This window comes from Camelus bactrianus, chromosome 1, assembly GCF_048773025.1.
Source record: "Camelus bactrianus isolate YW-2024 breed Bactrian camel chromosome 1, ASM4877302v1, whole genome shotgun sequence".
NCBI lineage: Eukaryota > Metazoa > Chordata > Mammalia > Artiodactyla > Camelidae > Camelus > Camelus bactrianus.
Window position 1 is genome coordinate 81,603,213 of NC_133539.1, and position 20,742 is coordinate 81,623,954.

The 20,742-nt window shown below is 40.7% G+C and overlaps 1 protein-coding gene across 7 annotated transcripts in view; it reads left to right on the forward strand.

Moving 5' to 3' along the window:
* TNIK (TRAF2 and NCK interacting kinase) overlaps positions 1-20,742 on the forward strand; it is a 361,554-nt gene that overhangs the window by 316,117 nt on the left and 24,695 nt on the right. For all 7 annotated transcript variants that reach the window (XM_074367889.1, XM_074367884.1, XM_010947772.3 and 4 more), the window contains 2 exons: positions 4,438-4,622; positions 15,473-15,602. In XM_074367889.1, coding sequence (XP_074223990.1) covers positions 4,438-4,622; positions 15,473-15,602 — 315 coding nt within the window. The remainder of the gene's footprint in view (positions 1-4,437; positions 4,623-15,472; positions 15,603-20,742) is intronic.

The following is a 20,742-nucleotide window of genomic DNA, read 5'->3' on the forward strand; positions in this document are numbered from 1 at the left end:
ATGGCGTTTATAGAAAGAACAAAGGGAAATGTTTTTAATTGCTCTGTGCTACAGCCTTGCCCCTTCTCCTCATAATAGTGAGAAGGACAGGGATTATCACAACTTTTATCAGTTTTCTTCCAAACACTTCTGGTACTAAGGTTGCCGATAAAATGGTTGTGTGTGTGCACAACTCACAGGAGATCTCATGAGTCCAGAAATTAGCTTGGAGGTGGCTATCATGAGGGAATAGGCTCTCATGGATTTCATCTGGTTAACCCAGGATAAAAAGGCTCTTAAAAATTGCCTTATTTATTTATTTTGGAATACTCCTGCACACTGGATAGAGCCCAGAGGTACAAGCAACTGAGGGAGTGCAAGCTGTGCACCAACATCTCTGGAGCCATGTATGATGGGAGAAAGCCCTCCAGCTGGTTCTTATAACCCTACCCCTTGAGTATCACTGGTCTGAACCACTGAAAATACAAGATTCCTTGGTTCTACCTAATGCAGTGGTCCTCCACCAGGGATGATTATCCTGCCACCCCTCACCTCCCCTAAGGGGACATTTGGCAAAGTCTGGAGTCAGTTTGGGTTGTCACAGCTTGGAGGTGGGAGGCAGTCTACTGGCATCTTGTGCATAGAGCAGAGAGATGCGGCTAAACATCCTACAATGCCCAGGAAGGCAACCTACGCTGGAGGATTATCCGGCCGCAAATGTCAAGAGTGCCACAGTCGGAAAACCTTGACCTAAATCTTTCTCCCGTCTCCATTCCTAGGTTTTGATATGGCTTTCCTCTCCAGTGAGTGATATGCCATTTGGATAACCCGAGATTGAAATGAAAAGTCTTAAAATGCTTAAAAAAAAAAACCCAAAACCCTGTTGCTTGCTATTGCTAATTTAATGGTTTGATTTTTGGTAGAAGTCAGTCTGGGGGAGTGTGCATTCATCTGGCAGTCCTGCCTAATGGACTGTGAGGTTGTGCAGTGCAGTCTGTGGTTGTTTCATACAGCCTTCCAAAATAAATTTTCTTTTTACTTTAGCATAATGAAATAGATGTCATGAAGATTAGATATATAAGCAAACACTGGCTTTATCACCATTTTATCATTGGTGTGTAGGAATCTGACAAATTCCAGCACATATCCATAGACTGGACGGAACTGGAATGATAACTTAGTGGTCCAGACCCTTTTCATTACGGTTGAAGATAATGACATCAAGTGACTTCTCCCTGTCATATCTTTAGATTTCCTAAAAAGGAAATAAATTACTTTAATATGTAAAGAAAAGACCAACTTAAAAATTTTTAACTATTATTTTAATAGTTTAAAAAATTGAAGTAAAATTTGAATAAACTATATTGTTTTTTAAAAGATACCTAAAAGAGTACTTCTTAAAATAAAAGTATGCCTAACTGTCAGATTAAACAAGCTTTACTGAAAGAAAAATTATGTCAAGTTGATTATAAAAAGTGCTACATCAAAGAAACGTTTGGGTAAGAGCCCCTTCACCACCTTCACATTTACTATGTAGTCAAAAAAATCTTACCCTTTTGCCGTATTTCTTTTTCAGTTATACATTCTCAAATATTCTCATGGTAAATAGTGATTTTTTTAATGCTTTTTAGCTCCAGGCTTGAGACAGCCAAGCAATAAATTATCGTAAAAACTCATTATATGGAGAAAATTGGTATTGTCAGAAAACAATGTATGAAAATGGATCTGAACCCAATGGTGTCAGTTTTAGATTGTGTCTGTTTTCTATAACTTTGCTATTGTAAGTTTTTCCGGAGTGGATGGATAAGTAACAAACTTCAGCTAAACACACAGACTATTGGCAAAGAAGATTTATTTTCTTTGGCTGGGGTTAGTTTGGAGTTACTGTTACCTTGGGATTTTCATATATGTCTCACCCTCCAGGCTGTTACCAATTAAACTTAAAAGGAATTTGCAATTATTTCTAAAGTTTGAGGAAGGAAACCTTTTTAATAACACAGAAACAAATAAAAAAAAACTTTCTAATTAAAAGTGAAATTATAAAGCAAGTCAAAGCTTTAAAGTATTCATAAATACAGTGTTTGGGGAAAATTAGGTCATTTTAACAAGTGAGATTTTCTTTAAATCAATGGGCTTTGGACCAGCTAAATATTTCTAAATAGTTCTGATTTTTTTTAAATCTTCTTTGTCTTGTTTTGAAATGTCAGAGATAAGGAAAACCAATCCATGGGGAAAATGTATTATTAATTTAAATAAATCATAGCTAATATTATATTTTACTCAGAATTATTGACATTGGAAATAAACTCGTTTAAACCATATTCTCTCTTTAAATTATAATAAAATGCATTATTAATGACAAGTTACATTTTAAATGCTAATCATATTCTTTGATAAGACATAACATGGTCCTAACATAGGAAGGAAAAATACAAAATAAATTTATCTAACTTTTCATTATTTTATTGGTTTGGAGGATTATAAAGGCCTTTTATGTTCATTGCCTTAACAAATGTCTAAACTGTGTTTTCCCAGTGTGTTCAAGTATAACAGACCTTTCATTTTCTCCTCAATTTGGTAAAGATAAACACTGGTATTTGTCAAGAGGAAAGAAGTAAAAAGCTGAAATCTGAATGTTAGCTTTTCTTGTTTTAGCCCATTGCCAAAGAGACTAGAAATAAATTTGCATAAAATTCTCTGTGGTAACTTCCCCCCCTTTGAAAGGTATCATTATATTTAATCTTCTCTGAATCTTTTAAATACAGTTCTAATTTCATTTCCAGAGATGGGATGAATATACCCACCGAGGTTGAGGCCACGCGTGTGTGCATGCGTGTGAGAGCCCAGCAAGCGTGTTTGGGTGGAAAATGCACAGTCTGAATTTTCAGAAGTTTCCCTTTTCCAGGGGCTTCCATTCACATGACTACAGAACCAATTTGAACGTCATAATTGCTTTCCCTTTGATTTGTATGAAATTAGAAAGAAATGACTCCTTCACTTAACACTTTGAACTTCCTAAATTTCTAGACCAAACAAAACACCTGAAGCATTTCCTGTCCCTAGTTTTAACCAGCCTAGCAGTGCCTGGCATAGACAACAGTAAAGAAACAAGATGATCTGTTGTGTCCTCAAGATAAAATTATAGTTGTAGTTTAGTCACACACATTGATCACCATTTTTCTTCTAACCAAGCAGGACAGATTGTCAAGTGTCGTTTAGATCAGCTAGATTGCTCTAACCTCACATCAGGTGAATTGGACAAATATATTTCTGCGTTGAAATAAAGAGAGAATATGGCCATAAGAAAACTGTGAGATTTAGTATCTTCAAATGAGTTTCTTTCTCCCTAATCCCCTGTCTCTCACTGAATGCTCTGATTCCCACATGGGTCACTAATATAGGGAGAAATGGTAAGACTGACATCGAATTGCTTTTTCTCCATTTGCATGCTGTGTGCCAAGGGCAGTTTAACCCATGCAAATTAGAGCTGCCATGCTTTTGCAGAACTGCTTCCCTCTGCATTGCTCTGAAAGCATGTGAAATCGAAGGTAGTCAGATCCTGAGCACACTGCCTGCCATGTGCCTGGTGATTAAATACCACGTCATCACATCCATAAGGCTAAAGGTTTCATCATACTCATGGAAAACGGAAAATTGACCTCTTCCTTTCAGTGTTTGCACATTCATTTCAGTATTCTTCGCCAGGGTTTCTGCCAGGTGACTGCGGTCTGAAACAAAAGAAAACAAAACACCTATCATTCTGGAAGAGAACTCTTTTTTTGTTTGTTCGTTTTATTGTCTTTTTTGTTTGTTTTAATTTGTTGTTGTTCCTCTTGATTAACTCAGCTCTGTGGCTATAAATTCCAGTGGCACTGGGCTTTGGGGTGGGCCATTATTTGATGTGGTGCCTCTGCTCTCCAGGGAATGATGACACACCAAGTGAGTCATTGTGGTAGCTGGAACCTTGGGAGTTGCTCCGTTCTGTGACTGATGCTAGAATTTGGTATGGGGCAATCACAAGAGGGGAAAGGCCATGCCTGTGGCTTGGGCAGGAGTCCCAAAATACTGGGGAACAATTTCTAATCCTGTGTATTTTCCCATTAACTCAGAGGGTTGGTGACCAACTTCACCTTCCCAAAATAAAACGAGAAGGCAATGTTTGTATATATGTGTACACACACAATGCACATACACATATATACACGTGCAGATTCAGAACTGAACAGTCTCGGTCTAGCAACTGGTTTTGAACAACGTTTTAATTTATTTCATCTTTCTTTTCTAGTTTCTCCGTGCTACAAACATCATTTTCTTGGTTTCATGCAGTAACTCTGTCTGTAACAGTTCTATATAGAGCTTTTCCTTCTTGTTGCTTAAGCTGGAGCACTGACTTGCTGAGAGATGCTGGTTTGGTTGTATCTACGCTTCATATCTGCTGGGCAAACTTCTCTCTTGTAGGATCTGACGGCATTAGCCAAAGAATTAAGAGAACTTCGGATTGAAGAAACCAACCGCCCGCTGAAGAAGGTGACGGATTACTCCTCCTCAAGTGAGGAGTCGGAAAGTAGCGACGAAGAGGAGGAAGATGGGGAGAGCGAGGCCCAGGACGGGACGGTGGCTGTCAGCGACATACCCCGACTGATGTAAGAGGCTGGCTTTCTACTTTGGGGCCAGGAGGGGCTAGGTCTCCAAAACGAAAGGACAGGAGGTGTGAACTAAACATAGATGGTGTATGTGTCTCTGGCAGGATCGGTTGACTTTGGGGATTCGTGTTTTTATTACAGCATCTATAGCCAGCTCTCTCCCTGGACACAGTCACTTAGAACAGGTAGCATTTCTACAACCGCATGTGCTTTATCTAGACTGTTGCTGGGTTGACTGTCCTGCTGGTGACAATTTCTTGATTCTTGTCATCCCAGGGCAGATGGATAGTGACAGCCACACTGTTGTCACATGCCTGTCCCCCCGGAACTGAAAGAGTGAGATCACAGGCAGTGGCACTTAGGGGTTAAAGTGGACAGCGTGAGACCTCTAGCTTACCATCCCCACCGCCACTCAGGAGGAATGCCCGAGGCAGCGTGGGTTAGCATCCCAGCAGAAGAATCAGGAGTTGAACAAACCTGCAAAGAAACTTCTGAGTGTTTGACTTAAATACGTCCCTATTAAGATTTTCTACTTCATCGTCTCCATTCTCCCTTTCATGTGATCCTTTTTGCTGCGGCCTGTGACTTCACCACAGACATCCCATCTGTCTCTTTGCAGTCTTCTTTTTTTAGGTATTTATACCTGTATTTATAGCTACCTGTCTTTCCCTTCGTATCTGCAGCCTTTATGTCATCTCTTTTTTAAAAAAAAAATGAGGAGTCTCACTTTTTCTTCTTCTCATCATCTGGATCCTATAAAAGAACCTCTCCTCTTCCCCTATTGCTTCCCCAATTCAAACATACTCATACAATCACACTCACATGCATCTCTCATTTCCTCCCCTAAATAAACATAAGGTTCCCTTGCCCTGGTTTGCTCTCACTTGGATAACAAGTGATGCTAACTTTTCTAGCTTCACTCCTCCTTCACTTCCATTTCTTTGGTTCAGCTACTACTGTCGGTCATTACACCACATTTACTCCCTGTAGAGAAGGTGCCATTTCAGGCCACAGATTACTGTTTTGTCCAGCAGAGATTGGAAAGACAGGACCGGCAAATCTGCAGGAAATGTCATCCATTGATTAACAATCGCTCAGACAAGCAATTCTGAGAGGCAAATCCAATTATCATAACTGAAAATCCATATACTTGTTATTTTATTGCTGATTACCCAGATATTGACAACCATAAATATGCTAAAATATGACATTTTGAAACAAATTGCATTAAGTTGCTTTTTTTTAATAGCAAATAAAATTGTTCTAGAGGCAAAATCACTAATCCAGAACATTCCTGCAGAATATACTGGTCCTTTCAGTTTTTGTCATGACTCAGCATTGGTTAATTCTTCTAACAGATGTTTTAAATTCCCTTTAAGTACTGAACATACAACTATGAGGATGAGGGTGGATTATGAATTCAAAAGATTGGTAAGACTTGCACTGTGTTTTAGACCCCATACTGAGGGCTTTGAGCCATTCAAGAAGTGTGTACATGAATTCCACCTTCCAAAAGTTTACATTCTAGTTGGAGAGAGACAAAATTATATATGGAAAATTTCAGAGTAATATAAATAGTTGGAAGAATAGCCAAAGACGACCTTGGAAGAGATGTGCATTTGATTTTTAAGCCTCCTGTCATGTTTTGCAAGGCTCTTAGTGATATTCATCCTTGTATCTCTAAAGGCAAGTCCTCTCTTCCTCCAGTACAGAAACACCCACCTTCCTAAAATTGCCTAAATATACCATGCTGTGCTTCCTCTCTGCTGTCTGGCACTCTGCTGTCTGGCACTCGCCTGTCCCTTTAGAAATCACCTCCTCACAGCCCAGCCTGCACAGATAGACGCCCCCCCACCTTCCATGCTGCACTGAATCTCCTGTGTATTCCCACCATTTCCAGGAGTGCCTTGAATCTGGTTATTTATTACAAGTTGTCTCCCTCTCTGGGCTGTGAGATCCTTGGGGTTGAGGATTGTGCCTTATTCTCTCTACTCTTAACACTTTGCATGTTGTCTGGTATACAGTTGATCTTCAGTGACTCTGATTTACATTTAGCTGCACTGAACTGAAATTGCAAATCCTGGCTTCAAGGAGTTTATAGCCTAATCCAGGGAAAGACATGGACACGAGTAACTGTCATCAGGGTAGAAAGGAACACGGAGTCATGTTAGACTCCCAGGCGGGTAGAGTGGAAGGAAATGCATGGAAGGTTAAGTTTGGTGGGGATGGGGATGTAGGGGCTGTGAGGGGGGAAGTCAGTCTTGAAACTAGACCAAGAAGTGCATTTATCACGCAGCCACTGGGGAACCACTGAAGGTCTCGAGTTACGGAGTGACATGATCAGTGCTATGTCTGAAAGAAATCATTTCAGCAAGACGATTTGGAAGAACAGACTAGATACTGGTAAAGGAATTCAAAGGAGCTGTTGCTGTAATCCTGAGAAATAATAAATGGGCTACACTGAATTCTTAAAGTAGAGGCAAAACTTGACGTGGCTCTTAAAAAATTCTCAAATTTTAGACAGGTTGACATGATTATCCATTAAAAAGCACTTGAAATATTTAATTATATATGAAACATACTCAGTGAAAGAACAGGATACAAATGTGTGTGCATATGTTTATTCCAACTTGGTAAATTATGCATTTTTGTGAATATAAAATATATACATTCTTTTCTGCTACAGCACGGTAGTTATATACCTAAGAATTGTTTCTTTAGGAATAGGATATTTCTGAGTTAGGCTGCTTCTTACAGACATTTTTACCACTTGTATTTTCTACTGTGAAAATAAACCTTTGCTTTTTGTGCTATATATTTTTGGAGAAAAAAATACAAATATACTGCAACACAGTTCACTACCGTGAAGTGTATACAAAAGAGCTTTTCAGAAATGGAGCCCAGTCGTTCAGACAAACAGCTGTAGATCCTGATGTGCAAAACAACAACCTCTGCTGCGTACAGTGCTGGCTTCATCTTTGTAGTATAAAGTATAATCTATGAGAGTGCACGTAACTAAGACTGTATTCTATCACTAACCAACTGCACTGACTTCCTGATGCCTTCTGCATAGAAAAATAATGAGTGAAGGAAAATTACAGTAGTGGTTGCCTCTGAATTACACAGCTATAAGGGATTTTTATTTTATGTATAGCCCCAATTTTTTGATGAGCATGCACTATTTTTACAATCAGGAAAAATAAATGCTTTATATAGAATAGGAGGGAATGAAAGGCACATAAGCTGATTTGCTTCAGACCAAGCAAGCCGGAGAGGCAGCCTTTTGTATCAGTATCTTCCCTCAAGTATGCTTCAGGGCAGTACGTGTGAGGCACAGTTTTGATCATTAGGACCATCTTTTGCTATCATTGTCACTGAATTTTGTACAGTCTCGTAAAATGCAGTCTGGGCGATGAAAGCCATGGTTCTGACCCTGTTACCCACCTGGGCCGTTGTCACACTCCCCTTGCCCGCAGTCCTCTCTGCCGTCCTGTCCACGGTGCGGGCTCTGGCCGTGCTGTATCCCTTGTGCCCTACAACTCTTTTCATTCCTGGGGCCCACGAGGACCCCAGCATGTGCTCCAGCCAAACTGACCCACTCATCATTCTTTACAAATGCCTTGCACTTTTCCAATTTTGTGCCTTTTCTTGGAGTGACCTCTCCCTCTGTCCCACATTCTTACATCCTACCTTGGATTTGAGTATTTCTGTTATGCTTTTATGCTCTTCCAGATGCTAACCTCTTTAGTTTCAGGAACTGTGTCTTCTTCAGCTGTTATATCTGCTACCCAGTGCCAAATCAAGGGCCTTTCACGTGGCAGGTGTTCAATAAATGTGTATTGAATTGAATTAAATCAATACCTGCAGGAATACTTTTTGACAAATCCAATTAGAGGAAATTATTGTTCTAAACATGTGGACTAATTACAGTAAATTTTCTGTAGTTTTCCTTCTAATTAGTTGATGTGATTTATTTTTACAGCCTTTATAAAACTTCAAACAATTAATTTTCCTACCCAGACTCTATAGCCAAAAAATAATTTTTAGAACAAAGGATTATTTTACCTATAAAATGTTAAAGTGTTTTTAGCTTTATTGTCTTTAAATCATTGCCCTTTAAATTCTTTCATTATTAATCAACTTTATTTTTTATTTTTAAAATTTTTTTTCAAGAACTTAAAGTGAGGATTTATTAAATAATAGTACACTCTCAAGGAGAGAGTGGGCAGACTCAGGTGAGTAACTGCCTAAACTTTACTTTTTGGAACAGTTTTCGATTTACTGAAAAATTGTGCAGATAGTACAGAGAGTTCCCATGTTACTCCCCCACCTCACCCCACCGCTGCACACAGTTTTCCCTGTTATTAACACTGTACATTAGTATGTACATATGTTATAACTAATGAACCAATATCGATACACCTTACTGAAGTCCAAAGTTTATTCAGATTTCCTTAGTTTTTACCTAATGTCCTTTTTCTGTTCCAGATCCCGTTCAGGATACCACATTACTTTTAGTTATTTCATTGTCATGTCTCCTTAGACTCCTCTTGGCTGTGGGTTTCTCAGACTTCCCTTGTTTTTGATCAAGTTGGCAGTTTTAAAGAGTCCTGATTAGGTATACTATAGAATACCCCTCTAGTGGAATGTATCTGATGTTAGTCTCATGATTAGACTAGGGCTACTGTTTGGGGGAGGAAGGTCACAGAGTTTGCATGTCATTTTTATCATATTGTATCAATGGTATATACTATCAACATGACTTACCACTGTTGACATTGACTTTGAGCATCTGGCTGAAGTAGTGGTTTCTCTGCTGTGAAGTAACTACCCCCCAACCCCCTTTTCCATATGTGCTCTTTGGAAAGAAGCCGCTGTGCACAGCTCCCACTTAAGGAGTGGGGAGTTGTGTTCACCCTTCTTGGGGCAGAGTAGCTACATAATTTATGTGGAATTCTTCTGTACGGGAGACTTGTCTCTTCTCCTGCATTTATTAATTTATTCACACTTTTATTTATATCAGTGTAGATTCATGGGTATTTATTTAGAACTTTGGATAACAACCAAATACTTTATTTTGTGGCTCAAGTTGTCCCAGCTTTAACTGTTGGAAGCTCTTGTGTCCCTTTGACTGACATCCCCCATCAAGCTCTTCCTCACTTTCTGACACTATCAGATGCTGCAGGTTCATCCTGTGTATTTCCCACTCCAGTCCTGGAATCAACAATGTCTCCAAGGAGTCCTGATTCCTTGTTATTAAACAATGATATTAGAAGATTTGGGCACTAGGTATGCTCATTGCTACTGGAATTGAATTTCTTTAAGGCCGTCTCAGCTGACAGAACAAGGAGATATATGTGTGTATATTAACCCATGTATGCACACATATTTATAAACATTTCTGTATGTAGCCATCTGTGTCTATAGTAAGCTAAAGATGAGTTCAGCCAGATTTCCTCAGCTGATGTATTACCACGCAGATCATTCTAGCACCCTTCCCTTCCTTGTCTGTAAATCCTCAGCCCAACAGTAAGAAACCTGGCTCTCTCAATCTACCAACCATTTACTTAATTGTCTACTTCCAGTGTATACAAATAGCAGTATCACAATGGTTAATCTGTACCCCCGTGGGAAAAAAACTTTATCAACCAGAGTATAGTGCTTATGTGCAGTTTCTTTTGCCTTTAATTGTATAGACTCCATTTGTTTCCACAGTTACTTAGGTCAACATCTTGTGCCCCACCCCGCTCATGGAAATATGTTTTTAATACATTTGTAATACAGTTAGATTCTCTTGTCACAGTCTACATTCTTTCCTGGGATCTTCTAACCTCCTAAATGATTTTGTTTAATTTGCATACTTTAAGGGTCACTCTTTGTACTATAAAATTCTATGACATATGTGAACAGATTTTTTTGTTGTTATCCTATTATAACAACATTGTTTTGGCACATTCTATACAGAAAAGTGAACTCAATGCCAAAGTCACTTTTTAAATTTTAAAAAGGTGAAACTCAACATTAGTTATTCAGGACATTTTAAATATGCTAATAATTATCCTCTTAAATGATTGCTCATCAATTCGTAGAAGAGCTATATTTTGACAATAAACTTGAATGAAATCTTACTAGAGCCATTAAACAAAGACTTTGGCCCAAGACCTTCAATGATTGATTAAACATTTACTGGATGCTGCCTGCATGCCAGCAGGCACAGTGCTTGGCACTGAAGAAACAGACAGTAATAAGGCCTGAAATTGCAGGGACATGCGTCAAGCGCGTTGGCAGAGATGTGCAGAGGGTAACGTGGAAGCAGAGTGAAGATCACCTGAACTATCCCAGTGGCGCTGGGGTGGGGCTGGGGTACCTGAACTGCATTTTAAAGGATGAGTTACCCAGGGGGAGGCAGAAAACGTAAAAGAATCCTTTAGGAAGAGGAGATAGACTACAGTCATCCAAGGGTTTGGGTGGCACGATGTGTCTAGGAAACTTCTAGAAGTTACATGTTGTTAGACTTAGAAATAAAAAATATTGGTGAAAAAAAGTAAGGCTAGAGGGACAGGCAAGGCAGATAATGGAGGGCCTGTAAGCCACAGGAAGGAACTTCGTTTATCCTTTGCTTAATGGGGAGCTGCTCAAAGTAGAAAGCAGAAGAGTGCGACGGTCAGAAGTATGTTTCAGAGCTCATTTTGGCAGCTGTGTGGTGTGGAGTGGCGAGGAGAGGGACGGGACCGGAGGTGGGGTGACCATCAAGAGGACATTTCAGGTAACAAAGGAAGCAGACCTAGAAATATAGATTATTACCTTTTAGTCAATCTATAAGGAATATTATTAGCAGAAGAGCAAGTCACAAAAAGGATAGAAGATATTGGAGGCATGTTTAGGCGATAAGTTTGGCAGGATCCAAATTGAATCCTCCGATTCAATGAGAGAAAGGAGTCCAGAAGGACTGTGGAGTTTCTAGCATGGATGGCTAGATGGCTTGTAATGCCACTAACTGAGGTCAGTGATACAGGGGGAAGCATCAGTTCAGGAGATGATGGTTTCTGTTTGGAGCACGTTGAGCTGGAGAAACCTGAGAGCAAAAAGATGGTGGTTGTAATGGGCTTAGATAAGAGCCTGTCAAAAGATTATCCTGAAGCAGGATTCTGAAGACCAGTAGCATTTAAGAGGAGCTTCTAAAGAAAACAGAGAGGGAACGGAGGGGTAAAAGGAAATCCAGAGGAAAGTTGTCTCAAAGCCAAAAGAGTAGAGAAGAATGGGTGGAGTGATCAGTAATAGACACAGGCAAGAACCATACACTGCAAAGACAAAAAGTAATCACTGACGCTTACAGCAAAGAAATGACTTGGGGCGTGTCCCCGAGGTGCTGGAAGTCAAGTACAGGAAGCAGTCGTTTGAGGAGTGAACCATAGTGTGTTGAAGAATAAACTGGAGAACTTTGCAAGGAGAATTTTAAGAAAAGAGAAGTGTTAAGCCTGAGTGGTAAATGCAGATTAGGGTCAAGGGAGATGTTTCAATGAAATGGGAGAGAGGACAGACCTTGTCATGTTCTTTGATTGGAAGAAAGAGCCAGAGGGAGGGATTGTGAAAACACGAGAAGGAGAAGGAGAACACTGGTCCTCTGCCCGGCTATTTAGCTTTGGCACTGAATTAGAAATACTATGTTGCTAAACTAATTCTGTTGTCTTTTGCCCATCACTTTATGGACCTTATTAGTCTCTCAACCTCCATTAGATTATCATCCTGGAAGTCAAGGGTTATGTCCTATTCTTCAGATTTTTTTCTAGCATCTGGTGCAATCTGTATCACATAACAAACTTTTAATAAGTAAGTGAATGAATGAATGAATGAAAGACTTCCTAAAGGCCTGATAAAGATTGCTGTGGCATAGCTGGGAACTCTGAACCCTAGACAAAACAGTCAGAGACAGAGGAGTTCAAGGACAACCCTGAAAGGGAAAGCCTGTCTCTCAAGAGCCAGGGGAGAGAGAAGGACAGAAGGAAGTGACCAACAATGACAGACACAGCAAGAAGCCCTCCTCTGTGATTTAAAAATGTTCTGCAGTCTCTGAAACATGAACTGTGGGCTGCTCTTGGCTTTCTAAAAGCTTTGGAGCATGCAGAAATTTGTGGGATTTTTCCATAATCAACAGCCATTACCTTATGTCAGACAACATGGTAATAGAAAAATTAATGGTATGGGCAATTAATACAAGGTACACAGAATGAACAAATATGTACAGAAGAGTCACAATACAACAGATGAATCCTACACAATAGAACAACCTTAAACTAAGAGGAATTGCTCACCATTTTAGCAGAAAAATGACTAGGGAAGAAATAGAGATTATTACCTTTTAGTCAATCTATAAGAATTATTATTTGTAGAAATAATGTAAAATAAAACTAAAACAGCTTGTACTGCTCACCATAAAAATTTATCACAAATGAAGCAGTTCTGGCTCATAAAATTGAAATGTATAAAATTGACCCACAGGAAAAAAATCAGAAAACTATTCAGCAAAAAGGCAAAACTGACTGTGACTAACGCTATACACTGAAAACTTGTTATTGGCTAAAAATTGACAGATGAATCAAATCTTCTTAATAAAATTTATACCTTTAAAATGAGTCCAGAAAAATTGGACTTGATAGAAGTAATGGCCACAGAAGCCTTTGACAATGGACAAAAAAAAAAAAAAGTTGATTTGTGTACCAAACCTTTACTATAAGATTTACATAGAAAACAATTGGAACCAATGATAATTTTAATAAAATAATAATGAAAATGCAAAAATTGGGAAAGAGTGTAACTGAGATGTGTAGAAAATTAATCAAATAATTGTCTTACTGGAAAGAGCTCTAGGAAATACTCTTCATGAAAATTCATTCATATTGACATATTTCTGATTAAAATATTTGGATAGAATCATAACATCATCAGGGTTTAAAAAAAGAAAGTGGAGCCAAACTATCCTTAATCTTTGAACTCCTGTGGGACTGTCTAATGGTGAAAGAGAGCTTGATTGTACAGAGTCAGCCTGGTGGTGGCCGCCAGGTAAATCTAGCCCCTAATAGTAGCAAAGAGGGACTGAGTGATGAAAGAAAGTGACTCCCATCCTAGGAGGCTTCAACTCTTGACCACTGCTTCATTTATTGATTTATTCGTTTTACCACCTTGTCGTAAACAAGAATTTAAGGCATATATAAAATAAAAATACATTTTTATTATAAAATATAAAAATAAGAATATACGAAAATAAAATACATACAAGATAAAGCAAATTTGAAACAAATGAGTGAAGAAATCGTGGTTTTGAGAATTATTCTGATCCACCAATCTAGCAATACACCAGAAATTCATTACAGCAATTTCTTCTTCCATGTCTCTGGAACACTATTAATAGCTCCTTTCTGGGAGTGAAATATTGAAAATGCTTCTTTGGTATTTCTTCCCAAACTCATAAGTTCTAACTCATACTTGGATGTATTCAATCCACTGCTCCAGTTTAATCATTTCAAATTAAGCATCTGGCTATACACTATTTTTCTGGACTCACCTTTTCATCTTTTTGCCTCTCCATTTTGGATAAAAATCCTCAGTAGATATCTTCTCTGCCCCAGAGATGTCATAAGTCTGGCGTTTTTTCTTAGATTGAATATTCCATCAAATCCTTGGGCTTTGAAAGGACCCAAGAAATGAGAATTTTTTTTTTTTTTTACTGTATAAGAAACAATTAAAATAAAAGAACAAAATGGTAAAAGATGTGATTAATACACCTACTGAGAGAAACAAACCCTAGTACCTTTCCTGTTTTTAAAAAACCCACTTTAAAAGAGTTAGCTGCCCAGTAGGGTAACTATAGGTGCAGCTTTGAGAACTGTGGGTGGACCACATCGCCCTCCTGGTCCAGGGTTTCCCATGGGGCTGTGGTCTGTGCCACAGGACACAGCAAACATCAATCCTGCTCTCAGGATGTATGTCAGGATCCTATTCCCTTCTCCCATTGTATCTAAATATAAAAGCAGGAGACAGATTGGAAGTAGATATACCACAGTGGGGGTGATTACAGGTTTTTAAAACTACTGGATACTCTTGAGTTGAACAGCCTTGTAGATGAATGCCTGGTCCACCAGAATGCCCTTAACTGGTAACTCTTCTCTACAAAATGATTATTTTTTGTACTCCTACTCCGTGCCAAGCTCTATGCTGGGTTCTGGGTATATATACCATGATGAGCAAAGAGACAAGAATTCTGCCTTCACAAGCGTCTGTTCTGATGAGAGAAAATAGGAAAGTTAAAAGAGAGTCAAAAAAGATAAAGAATTACTAATTGTGATGAGAACCATTAAGGAAAAAGAGTGAAGAGAAAGAGGAGGCTGGCTGGTGGGATAAGACATAGATGGTGGTGAGAGAAGGCTTCTAGGGGAAGGTAGCATTTAAGATGAAATCAGATGAATGAGAGGGAACCAGCCAAGAACCAGGGTGAGAAACAGCTTTCCAGGCAGAGGGGAGAGCGTGTGCAAAGTTCAGGGTATCTGCTGGTCAAAGGTGGGGTAAGGAGGGCTTGGAGATCACTCAGAGCCTTGTGGCTCATGCTGGCTGCTGGGCAGTGAGCAGGTCGAGAGGGGACACTGCAAAAGTGGGAGCCCAGTTCGAGCATCAGTGCAGCGTGAAAGGCTAAAATAGGACGTGGTTAAGGCCTCTGACCTGAACACTTAAAATGGTTAAAATGGTAAGTTTTCTGTTATGTATATTTTACCACAATAAAAAAAAAATTTCCGTAGACAGAGAACAGGTATTCCCTAAACATGCACTGTCATGAATTTTGTTCCCTCCCGTTTCAGACCAACAGGAGCCCCCGGGAGTGCTGAGCAGTACAACGTGGGGATGGTCGGCACACACGGGCTGGAGACCTCGCACGCGGACACGTTCAGCAGCAGTATTTCAAGAGAAGGAACCTTGATGATAAGAGAGGTAAGTTGGGATAAAAACTGTGTAAAGGAAGTGCATTCCTTAATTGGTTTTTATGTTAGAGCTTTCACAGAGGATGCTTATGGCGTGTATCTTAGGGAACCGGGGGTGGGGGAGGGAGAAGGACCCATGTTTCTAAATTGTTGAGTGATTTTAATTGTCCACCTTCTTTCCTGCATCCTTCTAAGCTTTTGCAGGGTGACTTAATCACGTTAGTCCAAATTCTTCAGAAGGAGCTATGCAAATCGGAATATAGAATTTGAGCCTGAGGATGTAAAACTGGCAAACCCAGATATTTCCTACCAGTGGAACACAGAAATGAATGGTCTATCCAAATAGCATCACTGGCCTTGCTATGCCTTCTCCTCCCTACCCCAGGTTTTATCCTTGTGGATTTTATGGAGAAATTGCTGGATAGTTCCAAGAAATGGTGATATTATCTAGTTAAATTAACATTAAGGACTAGTAAGCTATATTGGTGACAGAACAAAGAAGTATGCAAATGTACTTTAAAATGCACCTCAGCGCACTGAGTGATTTTGTTTTTTTAAACTCTAGGAACGGCGTTTCCTGGGGGAGGGCGGGGTGTCAGGTTCCCTTTCCCTGGCCCCTCCAACATGCAGTGTTTCCCCACTGTATCTGTGCCAACCAGAAGGGCCTGGACACATTCCCATCCGCCTTTTCGCTTCACCATCACCATGCAAGTTTGACGGCAGGTCTTTACTTGGAAGGAGAGTAATGGCTGGTGACAAGGGGCAGAAGTTACTTGACCTCTCCCTGCAGCCACTTTGTCATCTACGAAATTTCATCAGTGATAGTATATGACTCACAAGCTGGTTGGGAGGATTAAGTGAGTTAATGCGTGCAAACATCCAATAAATGTTAACTATTTCATTTCACTCTCCTCCATAGACTTGAGCTCTCCTTTTGCTTGTTAACACTTCCCACCCTTCCTTCTTAAACATAAACATAGATCATCTGTCCTTCCCCTTCCAAAGATTGGAAGACACTAAGAGGAGGCTTCGCTCTCCAAAAAGGCAGAGGGCATCTCATTTTTTGTAAGAAAGAAAGGAACTGTAGTTTTGAGATGAATAAGTCCTTTGAAATCGTAATTGGCAGTAGAGCTATTACTGAGACTAGTTCACAAAGCAACTTGCTAGAATTTCATTTTATGGCCCTGCCGAATCTTTCAAGTAGACTTTAAAGAGTCCTTTCACATACGCCTGGAATGAAAAATGGACTTGGCTGCTGAAGTTGACATTGTGTCGTGCTGGTATATAAATCTAGCACGGTGAATGGATGATTTCAATGGAAGCGTGGAGGGTTTCTATCACTATACCTCGCCTCTTAGGAAAACATGAGAGGAAGTGTTCTGGAATGAGTTACTCTCTGACTCGAAATAAAAGGACTCCAATTTCTAATGTGGTTTACAATTTGTTTGAATCTTATGACAGAGCCAATACCTTGAAGTGGACATTTGGAGCCACGGTTTGAGTTCAGTTACCAGCCACATCCGAATGGCTCCGTGTTATTTAAAAAATACTTGATGACCGCCATCGATCACCTTGAAAATAGCCCTCGCCAGCGTCATGTAGGAATCTCATCTACTGAGGGCCCTAAAAGCTTTTGGTCCTCTCAGTGTCTAAATTCTCCTTTTCCCAAATGCAGGCTTTTACCATAACAAACCTGAGTTGAAATCCACTAAAAATATATGTATTAAAAAGATAAATACAAGTTAAAGTATGACAACATAGTAAGAAAAGAAAAACTCACTCCAATAGAATTCGTTACAGGGCGGTATTGGTTCAATTCCCCAAGGTGAACATCAAGGAGACTCACTCCACTCGTCATCCCCAAGGGAGGGGAGACACGGCTCTGCAAGGATCGCACTGGCTCTGCTAGCCGTGGTCTTGTCAGAGACCCTTGTAGTGCGCACCCCTGCGCCTGTGGTTCTGCCTTTCTGTCCCTACGGCTCCACGGGACCTTCCCACGCTCCCCTCTTGAGCACCTCACCCCCGCTGTCATCTGCCGCTTTGTCCGAGGGGCCCACCTCCTGGAAGAGCTATTCTTCCTCGCCCGCCGCAGCCCATCATTCCCCGCAGACCCCCGGGGGTCTGGTCCACCTTCCCTTTCTCCTTGAAGCCTCTCCCGGGACTCCGTGGGCCTCTGTCCACACCGCCTTCCTCGCTGACCAGCTGGTGTCTCTCCAGGGTTTCTCCACCCGCCGAACCAGAACACTAGCTTATTGTCACAAAGACTCTTTTGATTATAAGTAATAGAAAAAAAGAACCCACTTAAAGCAGCGTAAGAAAAGAAGGCAGGGTAGGCATCAAAGAGAGGGGAATAAGGATTCAAAAGTCTTTCATTAAAGGAATCCAAAGGCAGAGAGCGAGTTGGGACCCGATGTAGAGATGGAACCAGAAACTGGAGAGGGATTAGTAGCTCAGCTCAGCGACTTCCACCTGCAGGTGGATCTCTGGCTCTCTCACTGCCTGTCTCTCCTTGCCCTCACCTCTGTTTCCTCCACGTTTCTCCCTGTTCTCTCTCCACAGACCAGCTTTCTCTCCCCCCATATGCATGCGCTCTCACCGCCCCCCGGCCCCCGTTGCAAGGTGTTCACCACATCCCAGGTCAGCTGCCCAGCAGACTGACCAATATCTCTCAGACCTGACTGTGAACTCCAATGGGAATCTGACCGTGCTTGGCTCAGGTGTCCTCTCCTGGTCCAGTCGGCTGTGGCCGAGAGCAGAGCCACCTACCACAGCAGCCGCCCGGAGCACCTGGGCTCGGCCGCCAGGCAGCCTCGGTTCAAACTCTGATTGCACCACTTACAATCTACGTCACTCGGGGCAAGTTAATTGAATTCTTTAACACTGAAGTTTTTCCATCTGTAAAATGGGGATAATGGAAGCTAACCCACGGTGGTATAGTGAGGATATAAACCCAAAGCATTTAGCATGGTACCTGGTGTATACTGATCCTCAGAACATCTTAGTGCTCACCCCTTTGGGAATGATGAGGGCCTGAAGATCGTCGAGATTGTTGGGGTTCTGCTGATGAGGTCCTAGAGGGCAGAGCTGTGGTTCATTTGTCTTTGTGTTCCCAGCAGACCGCCTGGCACACAGAAGGTATTTAATTCTAAGAGGGTGCTGGTTGAATGAACAAAAGGGTGATGACTCAGAAGTGGGAATATTCAGGGGTCATTGCTGGATTCCTTCAAGCACTGTCTAGGCCCTTTCCCCTCGTAGGTCTTTCTTTGATAACCAGTGTGTCTGCATCAGCTTTCGGCTTGAGGCAGAACGCTGCTGATACAAGAGAGACCACAAAACTCTAAAGAGACAATGTGTGATTTATGCTACTGGGAAGTTGGGGGACATGTTAAAAAGCTTTTCAGTATTTGAACAGAAGTTAAAAGGAAGGAGAAGCTTCCAGTACATGTAAAATAGGGGACAACACAATAAATTAGGACTGAACCCTCTAAATGTTATTTAGAAAATGAAATGTTTGGATAGCACTGTGACAAAATGAATCCAGCAAATGACCTTCTCTAGGACAGGTGGAGCGTGCTGCCAAGAAACACAGGGCACCAAGGCTTTCCTGCTATTCCTGGTAACATCAGTTACATGCACCCCTTCAGGAACTTGGGAGTCTGTTTCCTGCCCCCACTCCAAAAAAAATGCCCCCTGTCGCTTCCAGCCAGAGGCAGGTGCAGAGCTGTAATTGCAAGACCAGGACAGGCTTCGGAAGGAAGAAGCCAGGCCCATGAGGTGGTCAAAAAAGCAGCATAGACCCTCGCCCAGGCCAGCCCGAAGAAGGCAGGGAGCGCGCCTGCCTCGTTCCTGACCGATTCCTCCGCGTTCAGCACAACGCTTCACACTTGTAGGCGCTCAGAAGTGTCGGGCAAATGGATGAAAAAAAGAAAAGGCAAAGAAGGGAATCATTACTTAATCAGGTCTGCTGCAAGAAACCTCAGTGAGCCAGTCACGTGAATGTTAAACCAGAAAGTGCAGTTCTAGCCAGGACTACAGTGCGGGCTCTGGCTTTTTGGGAGCAGGACTTTTCTTTCTTTCTTTCTTTCTTTCTTTCTTTCTTTCTTTCTTTCTTTCTTTCTTTCTTCCTTTCTTCCTTTCTTCCTTTCTTCCTTTCTTCCTTTCTTTCTTTCTTTCTTTCTTTCTTTCTTTCTTTCTTTCTTTCTTTCTTTCTTTCTTTCCTTCTTTCTTTCTTTCCTTCTTTCTTTCCTTCTTTCTTTCTTTCTTTCTTTCTTTCTTTCTTTCTTTCTTTCTTTCTTTCTTTCTCTTTCTTTCTTTCTCTCTTTCTTTCTTCCTTTCCTTTCCTTTCTTTTCTTTCTTTCATCTTTCTTTCTTTCTCTCTCTTTCTCGCTTTCTCTCTTTATCCCTTTCTTCCTTTCCTTTCTTTCTTTTCTTTTCTTTTCTTTCTTTCTTTCTTCTCTCTCTCTCTCTCTCTTTCTCTTTCTTCCTTAGTATTTTCTCTTAATTCTGTATTTCTCCCCTAGAATTTTTGGGAGGAGGCTTTGCTCCCCAGGGCAGTGATTTCCAACTTGTTAAGTCATGCAATGCTATCAGTAAGAATTTCAGGGAATGCTACATAATACACAGTGTTTTCATTTATTTACAAATCATGCATTTGTCCTACTGCATTAACATAATATAAAATACCTTTAAATGACATTCAAAAGGGATGCTATAAACAACATTTCAGGTGCTGTGCTGGTCATGATGACTTCATTTTTTTTACCAGCTCCTAGCACAAGGCACCATAGTTGCTTACTAAGAGATTCCACATTAATGATAATGGATGTAAATCCGTATTTTCAAATAATCTTTAGATTATTTCAATGCTTTATAACTCCCATCAGATGTGATTAGTTAATCATTGTTTTGACCTCGTGACTGCAAGGAGCCCTGTGAGCTGGGATCATCTCTGCGTTTTCTTGGCGTGCAGTACGCATAGATTATTTGTGTTATCTCATCCCACTGCTTCTCAGCACTGTTTCAGGTCATGTTTGTGTCATTGTAACCTGGTGAAATGATCTGGTGTGCATGCGCACACGCACACAAACACTGCAGGAGAGGAGCTTCAGGTATGGGCCCCCCTCGGCCCCTCCACCTTCAGCAATCCTGTC